Source organism: Nipponia nippon, unplaced genomic scaffold, assembly GCF_047370975.1.
Source record: "Nipponia nippon isolate SJK-2023a ecotype South Korea unplaced genomic scaffold, ASM4737097v1 scaffold_3, whole genome shotgun sequence".
Taxonomy (NCBI): domain Eukaryota; kingdom Metazoa; phylum Chordata; class Aves; order Pelecaniformes; family Threskiornithidae; genus Nipponia; species Nipponia nippon.
This window is the reverse complement of record NW_028262347.1, coordinates 54,706,865-54,717,237: the sequence shown is the minus strand read 5'-3', so window position 1 is coordinate 54,717,237 and position 10,373 is coordinate 54,706,865. Positions and strand designations below refer to the sequence as shown.

The following is a 10,373-nucleotide window of genomic DNA, read 5'->3' as shown; positions in this document are numbered from 1 at the left end:
CAATCATAATACTGCGTTTGTAACTGCTCTGTCTATAACACTTGCACATATCCTCTGGCTCCTTACTTCTGGGTGTTTGCTTTTATTCGGAGTGGCTGGACAGTCCTTCGCCCTGTGAGAAAAGCATCTTTTTTCTCACTGCTGAGTGCAGACATTTTGGCCATGGAAAACGGAGCTAAATAAAAATAGGCTGGTCAGGAAACAGAGAGGGTGTTGTTGCCAGCTGATACTGGAGAAGTAATATCAGGAAGAATGCAGATTTGGCCAAGGCACTCACAAGCAGTGCCATGGGTCTAGTCATGAGCCTGGGTGTGCAGCAATTGTGCAGCTTCGGGCTGTGGTGGCTGCACGTCGTCTCAAATCACAGCAAAATGTCAGTCTGACACGGACACGGGATCGGAGTTGGGGGTCCACCTCCTGCTTCACAAAAATCATCCCTTTAACACCTTGTGTTCCTTCAGAAGTCTCTTTATCGAATACTGACCAGGCCTGAGCCTGTTTGATTTGGCATGCACGGACCTGGGGGAGGGGGGCAGGGGAAAAAAAATAACAACACTGCAGCCGATTCATCCCTCCTTGTTTATTCCACCAGAAATAGATTTGGCAGAGTGCATCAGGAATGAACTAATCAGCAGGGGATTAATTGGCATGTTTGTTAAAAGGCAGGAACAACACGGTGAACAAATTCATGGCTGGATGGCCGGAGGGTTCAAGCAGCCAGAGACAGCACTGCATAGTGGAAACTGTGACTAGTAAGAGAAGTCGTACAGCTGTGCTGGAGAGCCAGCCGTTGAGAGCTGCCCAAAAGAACCGGGGGCAAAAATATACGGGTGTCCTTGCAGACGGAGCTGCTTTCAAGAGGGGCTCCATCGCCCAGCCTTTCCTTCCCATAAGGCTTCCATGTGTGGGGGGAGATGTCTAGCTTGCAGGAGTGGGAGGGAGGGGTAGGAGAGGTACAGCTGGAGGAGGCTCCACGGGAAGACTGTGGAAACACAGAGAGCGGGGAAATGAAGAGAGACACATCACTCATTGCAAGCTGAAATGCAGAAAGGGTGGTGAGGAGAAGAGAAGCAGGCAGAGATTTGGAAGCCTCGTCACAGAAGGACTGGCCTCAAAAGCACAGGTAATGCTTGTATGCAATTCTCTGCCTTCTTTCCCAGGAATGTTTTACTTCTTCCTCTGGAGGAGACACATCCATGCGCCTCGGAAAGAGCTTGTTGCATTGAGGGACTCTAAAGGCACCTGTGGGAAGAGCCAGGAGAGGAGGGAACATGTGCAGACTGGCATGGATTTGGAGGTTGGAGGATTGCTACCTACATTTCCAGAGAACAGGGGTGTGCAAAGTGAAAGAAGGAGGGAGACGGGAAGAGTGAGCAAATCCGTAGAGACAGCCAGACAGGCAGACATGGAGAGTACAAGGTCTGTGGGTGTCTATCCAGGGAGAGAGAGGAAACTTCTTAAGAGGGAGCACCAAGTTCTGAATGAGAGAGATGGAGATAAGACATATCCTGAAAAAGCAAGTACGCCTGGAGAAGAGGCAGAAGGTGTATATTACCTCCTCAAAACCAACAGTACTTTACTAATGTTATGATTTGCAGTAGACATATGCTTTGCACCTGGATGGCTTTTTTTTTTTCCTTCTTTAGCATCAGCATGCCTGCCTGCTGGCAACAGCATCACCCTAGCTGTCAGTCATTGGGGCTGTCAGTCAGATCCCTTTGTTTAGCAGGATGGCCAAGCTATTTGAGGGATTCATGTGCTCTTTGCTTTCACACAACATCCAGGTAGAAAATGAGCGGTGTAACTCTTAATCACATGCAAAAGCACTATATGTTGCCAAACTTGAAAAAGTCAAGATATTGTTATTCCTGCATAACCCAAAGCTGAGTGTGCACGTGTACCAACATATAGCATTATACCCACACACATATGAACTGAAGAATAATACTTTACAATGGATTTTTAACAGGGACTTTTGAAACAGGTGATATTCTAGCTGTACCACTGTGGCTGGGTTAATATTGTACGATCCAGTTTTTTAAATTGCTTTTGGCATTTTTCTTGATCTTTCCACCATTACATAATACTATCAGCATATGCTAATGTTTATATTACTCTGACTTTTTTTGCTTGGAGAGCTAACAAATGCCATCCGCTTTGCAAGTAGACCTTGCAAATTCTTTGATTGTTCTGGACTTGCAGTCTTGGCAGCTTTCTCCTCTAAAAGCTCAGAGTCTTTTCAGGATCCCAGCCTGGGACCTCTGGCAGAACTGGCATTAACTGAGAAATTGTGTGCAGCTGCTATATGTTTTTTTAATGCAAAGCTATTTGGTTTATAGCACCTAAACTTTCTTTGACTTCATACATAAACCAGAACATTTTAGTTGGGTGTGTGTAAGTAATACAAATAAAATATTCTTAAAATATTGCATATGGAAATAAAGATAGAGAAATTCCAACAGTATGCAAAAATACCTTTATTATCTATTGAGATCCTTTACAAAATTGAGAATCTTAAACTTACTTTGATGTTTAAAGATCCATTACCATTGGAGTGAGAGCTACATTTTATGTATTTATGATTTACCTGAGATCAAACTCCTTGATTCATTTAAAAGTATATTTTATTTCTCTGCAAATAACCCCAAACCCAATATCACTTTTCAGCTTTAGTTTGAAAGTAGCTCGAAAGGAACTTGGGAAAATTATGTGAGGAGAATGGGTCTCAAATGAAAACCACAAAACTAATTCACTTTCAGTCCAATATTGCAGAAAAAAATCCTTCATTTTAGGTATCACTACAGTGATTGCTAACTCTCATCAACAAAATCCTCCTCACAAAGCAAGCATGGGCTTGAGCTAACACACCGGGATGCTCATGCATGGCATCAGGAGAGTGTATGTGTTAAGAGCAGTCAGAAGTGCAGGGAAAGGTTTCAGGCCCTCTTGATATACAAGGGGCAGGCAAGCTCTAAATCGTAATGTAACAACTCACATGTCTGCAATAGGAACAAGTGTGTTCTCCTCAGGCTTCAGGGGAGAGAGGGCTCTCTGAAATGAAGCTGTGTTTGGCACCAGGAGAGGATAACCCAGGCAATTCCCCCATATCCTAGCAGACAGCACAATCCATGGGCAGTAATGAACTCAAGTCATCACCTGTTTTCTCTTAATGTGGCAAAACCTGGGGCAGATACCAGTGAAATCTCAGTGCTCTGGTGTCATTCCCCACTGTGTGAAGTGGAGTATACTGGAGCAGCAAGAAACAGAAGGGGTGAATGGGAGAGGGACAGCGATGGGAGTTCAAATCCTGGCAGCGCTCCTTTGCTTTGGGGCAGGGATTCACACTTGGGAATCGGCACAACTGCCGATCCCAGCAGGGCTGTGCTCAGGGTATTGAGCTAGCAGAGCTCTTTTATCATGCCAGAGTGAGGAACTGAGAGGTTAAAAGAAGAAAAAAAATATTGTGTAATAATGCAATGTCTTCATTGCTTGCAGATGAAGGGACTGTCTGGTGAATCACTGAGCCTACCCTGCTCCAAGGGTAGAATATGATGTAATTTTCTGACAGAGAAATTACTGTAATTAATAGTAAGAACAACAAAGCTACTATGTTATTAGTGTTATTCTCTGGACTTAGAAAAGCGCTTTCATCCAAGGATGTAAGAGAGTTTTCCCTGCTTGTCAATCCGTGTTATTTTCCAATGCGACACTGCAACGGATCCAAAGACATATTTGCAACGGGCTTGGGATCTGGTTCCTATTACAGATGACCCTGCAGACTTTTTCTGTTAGAAACCTTATTAGTGAATAACCATTTGCCTTCTACAATTCCACCTAAGAGAGGGAAGATTGCTCAATTTCTGTGTCTGAGAGAGAGGAATCTATTTCAAAGGTGATTGTAACTTGATGTTTACTGTGATAATAAATTACAATAGGCCCTCAGGAATGCAAGGATCAAACCTACAAAGAAACTGGTCCCTGAGGGGAACCCGCAAATAATGCATGTGGGTCTTGTGATCCATTTGGACACCTAATATTTTAAAAAGTTTGAGATCAAGTAGGGTGGATTTTCAGTATCAGATGTAGGTGGAATTTATCACCACCCTTCTTTTAACAAATCCAGAAATATCAAAATATTCCAGCCCTGGGGTATTGAAACAGGTGGGAGGTAGAAAGGGTAAGGAATGGACAATCTCTTCAGGATGTTTTAAAATAAGCTGGGAAGCCACACTGCCTCCTTGATGTTGGCAGCATTTTCAAATCATTTGCAATTAGAGTCATTGATGTCTGGTAAGTCCTTTCCCATCAGGGAAGATCAAAAAGGCATGTGCAGTGCATAGTCATCAAAAGAGGGGAAAAAAGGTCTAAAGGCTGGAGTATTTATCTGGAAATGCAGAGAGGCAGAGGAGCTGTGGTGTCAATGCAAATAATAGTTTCAAGAAGGTTCATGAAGACCTTCTTATTATGCGCCTCAGTGATATCATCAAACCTTCTTAAAGATCTTCATTTTGGCAGCTCTGAGTTGGGGAGAAGAAGAGGTGTATGTATGTGTGAGATAGGAAGAAGGTAATTTATTTTTTTCCTTTAAATGAATACTGCAATTAGAAGAAGAATACTGAGTACAAAATACATCCTGACAGGTGGAAAGTAATATTTTTAAAGTAGCATGACATTTTCCATCAGTATGGCTATATTCATACTGCTATTTTAAATATATGGAAAAATAAATGCAGTTGCAATTAAATTACACTCGTGATTGAATGTAAGAAAGGCACAAAGTAAAAGGATTTATTTATGTACTGCTTTATTTGCTACAGCTTCTAGTAGGTTTTGAGGTGGCTGAATTCTTCCTGGATGGTTAGGAGATGAGGGTTATATGATACTCAAAAAGTAATTTAATGTCCTCATTGTCCTAGACTTTTAATGTCTTAGACTTTTGATGCATGTACCTGAACAGGGGAATAATTTGCATTTTCTGAATGTGCCTTCTTCTCACATGAGCCCCTCTATCACTGTGACTACGGATGACTGAAATCATCACTAAAATCCATGAACTTGGCAATGCATTTTTTCTGTTTGCTATGTGCAATATGTGCATAATTGGTATTTCCAGCCAGTTTCTACCAGAACAGCTGTTCGTGACATTTAAAAAAAATAAAAATATCAGATTCAACACTGAGGGACTACGTAATTAAGACAGAATAACAAATTAGCATGAGTAAGCTGTGGAGAGACTGACCTGCCCTCTCACATTTCAAGATGGTACTTGTCCAGGAGGGCCTGCAGGTTAGGGTTGACTTCCATTGGCTTGGGAATGATGGTAAAGAAGACAAGGAGCTTAGGAAAATGCTCACATCAGTTCATATACCTGTCTTGCCTACTCTGAAGATTTGCTCAGGAGGAACTGACTCCCTGACACCAGGGCAAGGTGGAGACAGTACATGCCGGGTGGGGTTGCCTTTGAGGCTCCATCACTGAACAGCATCTGAGTTATTGCCGCTGGTTAGTGGATCAGATCTAAAAGAACAATTTTGTATTCTGGCCTCTATTAAATCCTTGACTAATTGCTTCACTGGTTTGAACCTTGCTTTCCATGATTGCAAAGTGGGGATGCAGCTACTTCTGTACCTCATAGTACCTCCTCCTGACATTGATAGAACATTTATAGCTAAAAGGTGATATCCCAGCATGGCTACGTAAGAAGCAAAGTTACTTTTCCTTGCCAGTTAATGAAGCATCTCTGTACCACTCAATGGCTTGAAAAAAAAAAGTAAGGAGGTTTGTACTTGTGAAAAAGAACAGTCCCTGTGCTTCTGTAAAAGCTAGGCCGAGCAACTTGAACAACATTTTAAAGAAATACATCATCAGAGTGAGATTTGATGTTGCGGTGACCAGTGGGAGAAAGAGAGTAAAGAGACAAATAAAGCAGTTAGCAATATTTTTTGTCTCTGCAGAGCAGGGGGAAGTCAAGATCCTTTGAACCGCCATCATGGTGACTCTTCCTCTTTTCCTCTTCTTCATCCTCTTGCCCTGCAGTAAATCCCAGGAGGACTTTCTGGACCAGCATCAGAAATGGAACTACAGAGAAGGCGGTAAGAGGTGGTGGTGGTGGTGGGTCAGCCTGGGAGGCATTCAGTAAGTCAGAGCTGAAGATTCGCCTATTTTGTCCTTGGAGTGAGACACGCAGTGCTCATTCATGAGTGCTCTTTCTTGATTCCTGGGTAGCTGCTGAGATTTCTGGAGAGAAAAATGGTTTTAGAAATAATCAGCTGGGGTATCCAGTGACAGCAGAAACCTTGGGCACCTGGAGGTAGAAAATTACACTGTGAGGGAAAGTTATCTGCTTTTTAATTTAGATCCTCCATATATTTAATATTTGGCATTTCATTGCGACTCAGTTCAAGTGATGGGGAGTGGAATCAAACTCAGACCACTGGCTCATGTTTTCTTGTTCTGTTGCATTTATTTTCCTCTCTTCCACGGACGTCCTGCTAACCTAGCTGACAAGGTCAACATAGAAGGCATTAACAGCATTACTCAAACACTTGAGAAATGGGGAAACGGCATCTTCTGGCAAATGAAGCACACCCTGCTGAACAACCCAAGCTCTTTATTGCCTGAGTTCTCCAGGTAATTCCCTTCATCTGGAGGTGGGATTCTGTCATCTCCTGGGTGTCCTTCCTTGAGATGAATTAATCTTCTCTAAGATGAACTTTCAGATTGCTCAGTTGTGGGGAGACGAAGCCCACTGTCTTGGTATCTGTTGTGCTAGCAGCTCTGATTACTCCAGTAAACTGAATATTCTGCTGACTATTGTGAAACATTCTCTGTTGCCATGACTGTATTATAAGAATTATCCTAAAGAAAATTTAGGCTGTCATCAGCACCTCACTCCTGTGAGAACAGGCTGGAAAAATGAATTGTGCTACAAATCCACACATGGACTTGGCCACAGGGCAGGGAGAAGAAGCTGATTTGGCCTGTGATGTTTTTGGTTTCAATCTCTGTAACACCCAGATCGGAGAAAGCTATTCACCAGTCCATGTCCTCATACATCCTCCCTTTGCATCGCAGGAAATACTAGCAATTGAGCACACTCCCAAAATTTAATTTAATCTGAAATTTCCAGAAACAGAGAGGAAAAAGCAATGAAAGAGAGAGATGAGACGGGAATACTAGAAACCTAAATATCACTTAAATCAGAGTTGTTCCTAAAGCAAATAGTCCTCTTCCATAACTCAGCTTTCTCTTTAGGAGAAAGAAAAGAATATCTGTCCACAACTGCTAAGCATTGAACCAGTTGAGGAGGAAAGGCTAGAAGAATAAAATGGCACTAGTCAGAAGGTCACACAATATCTGTACAAATTAGGGTTTCAAGAGGATATAGTTGATAGATTATATGCTAGCCTTTAGCATCATGTGGATTTCTCCCTGACTGCATGGTGGCTGCTGTTATTAGCACAGAATTCATCACAGCTCTCACACTGCCAGTGCTGAAATTCATTGGTGCCTAAGATTATCAGGGATGATATTAAGTCATGTATTTGGAAAGCTCTAACTTCAGTCCAGGGAGATGTAATGAGACTATTCAGCCATGTTTCCTGCATAGGGCTTTGAATTAAGAGTTTGCTGGTAAGGACACAGGCCAGTCCATTAGAAATATTGAGGACTGACAGTAATCCATGGGAATCACTGGCCCAGCTTCCATGTCTGCTCCTGGTTAACAGTGAGGGTAATTAATACTAATTAATATCAGGTAAGATTAGAATCATCATCAGTGCTTTGTAACACCCAAAGGGACACTAAGAGGAAGCCCTCCAAGGGAAGGGACATGGTTACCCCAAAGCACACTGGTGCATCAGTGCAGCCCTCAGCTTGCCAAATCATGATGTAAAACCTGGCTCTCCCCCTCCCTCAGCTCTGGCAGAGGCACAGCCTGGAGCAGCCAGGGGGCTGTGCAATCACAGCTGCACCACGGCACGCAGCAGCCTTCCCTTCATTGGGAAGTCCTCATAGGTAATGCCATGCATTGCTGCTCTCTTCTTCTCTACCCCTGCTGGTTCTAGCAATGCAGGATGGTTTTCATCTCCCCCCTTAAAGCAGGAGTGCTGTGAAGTGCTTCTGGGAGCTCATAAACCAGCTGTCATTCTGCACCGAGCCAGATACGCTTTAGTGGGAATGGAAAGAGCATGTCGCCCATGCTGGTCATGAAGCTTGTGGTTTCTTGGGTTCAGACGGGGGCATCTCAGATAAGTTCCCACCACCCAAGGGTCAGGGTGGCTTTGGAAGCATCTTTTAACGGTTCCTTGCAACTTCCCCACCAACAAACACAAGGCCATGGTAAATTATTTTGCATGCTCAGGAACACTCCTCACACTGAGTTACTCTCCTGTATTACTCTCTCTGTAGCCTCCGCCCTGTCTCGGCGGCTGTGGACAATCTTGTGAGGGAAGTCGAGTCGATAAGGAAAAGGCTAGAAGAACTGAATGAACGCCTCAATGTCATCAGCAAAACCGTCCTTCCCATCCGACTGAATGCTCTGCAGAGCCAGAGGCGTGGAAATACTCAGCTGCGGAGACTTCCCATGCATAGGAGAAGGTTGTATGCTCGCAGGAGACCTCAGAGGAGTTAATTTTCTACCAGAAAAAAAGGGAAATCTTTATTTTTCTCATCTGCTTAAGCCTTTCTCTATGGGATGCTGCTAGAGAGAATAAAGTAAAGCACATACAAGTCAGCTTTACTAAGGAGACTAGAACTTCTGCATTTTGTTGCTGCCTTTCAAACCTAGGTCAGTAGGTGAAATCTGACCCTGTTCTTCAGTGATGGCTGTTTTGTGTCCCAAGCAGAATCAGTTGACAAGCTCAGTCTACTTGAGTGTGAATACCTTCAGGCTATACAGTCATTCTTTCTGCTTACCAGAGGAAGCTCTTTCTATAAAGATCAGGTGAATTTTTCTCTCTGTCCTATTTTTACAGCACTCCATCTGACACAGCTGGGGAATTTGATCTTTGAAAGTGCTGAATGCCTGATGAATTCAGAAAGATAGATTAGTGCTTGGCATTTCCAGCTGGGCAGGAAGGGGGAGAGGAAGATATGTTTTAAAATACAGCCTTAACCTATTCTCCATCAGTACAAAGAATGCTCCGTTCACATGTTCAGAGAGTGGGTATGGTTGGATAACCTTGGTCTGTGCATCACGTTTCAAGACTGAAGATGTGTCAGATTCTAGGGACCAAGCTTTAACATCTATCTTCTGCAAAGAGCATTTTTTTTAGCTACCTGGAACTGGGCACTCAAAACCTTGTTATTCAGCAGGCAGGTTTAGAATTTCCAGCGCTCTGAAAGACATCACATTGCCTTCTGCCAAGACCCTTGGAAACCAGGGATGTTTTTTCAAAACTATTTAGATACCTAGTGGCATAGATAGGTGTCTAGAAGGATTTTCCAAAGTAGCTTAAGAGACAGTTCAGTCCCCAAAATCACAGATAATAATTCAATTGGTGTCTAATTCACGGAGTATCTTCTCCACATACAAGCACTGGCCTCCATTTTCCAACATCCTTTAGCACAATTAAGATCTGTAGAAAAAAAAAAAAAAAACTACACAACTCAAGAACTTTGGTGCCTCAGGGAGTACCCAGAATACCCCGCCTTCAGCTTGTCTTTGCCTGTGGCTTCCTGATGATAGGACTGGTGATAAAAACCAGTGCAGACATCAAATTATGCACTGAACAGAGGATAGAGTGGGCTTGCACTTCAGGTCTCTAAAGGTAAATTCAATACAGAGATTTCCATCCAGCATTGCAGCCAGCTGCATACCTGAAATCTGTTGAAAGATAGGCAGGAGAGTCAGAGAGGAAAAGAAACTATTTTTTTTAAAGGTCTGGATGAAGCAATTTATGGAAACAAAAATAAAGAATGGATTATGTCTAAATGGTTGTGGGGGATGCTGGCATGACAATTGTTTTGCAAACACTCTCCAATCATAAACAGTGAGGATGCAGACTATCTATTTAAGGATAACCTCCAGAGGGAAAGGGGAAAAAATAGTTTCCTGTGAAATCTTTCAAAATGAACCAGAAGAAGTAACACAGTCAGCATTTTGGCTGTGACCTGGGAGTTGAGTGGGGGAGGTATGAAGAGTGTATGAGAGAATCTGATAAATACTTCCCGGATGTAAATTCTCTGAGTTCAGGTTTTCAGAAAATAACAAAACTCTAACTTGGAAGGTCTTTCTTTGGCTTTTGCTTAAGAATTTGAAATGCTGCTTAACTAGACAAGGGAAAAATCAAGCCTGTGAAAAGGCTGATAAAAAGATACAGTTGTGCCTTTGGTGAAGTTGTCATAATTTCTCAGGAAATGTAGAGTATTTT

At 42.8% G+C, this 10,373-nt stretch overlaps 1 protein-coding gene across 2 annotated transcripts; it reads left to right on the top strand.

The window, feature by feature from the left end:
- Window positions 1-795: 795 nt before the first annotated feature.
- On the top strand, window positions 796-8,745 carry LOC148054637 (uncharacterized). Of its 2 annotated transcripts, none has more exons than XM_087766285.1 (4): window positions 796-1,123; window positions 5,960-6,092; window positions 6,501-6,630; window positions 8,410-8,745. In XM_087766285.1, the coding sequence occupies exons 2-4, from the start codon at window positions 5,990-5,992 to the stop codon at window positions 8,630-8,632; spliced, it is 456 nt and encodes a 151-aa protein (XP_087622411.1). In that variant the 5' UTR covers window positions 796-1,123; window positions 5,960-5,989; the 3' UTR covers window positions 8,633-8,745. The 2 variants fall into 2 exon arrangements, with proteins under 2 accessions (XP_087622411.1, XP_087622410.1); XM_087766284.1 differs by having other exon boundaries at window positions 5,955-6,092.
- The last annotated feature ends 1,628 nt before the right edge of the window (window positions 8,746-10,373 follow it).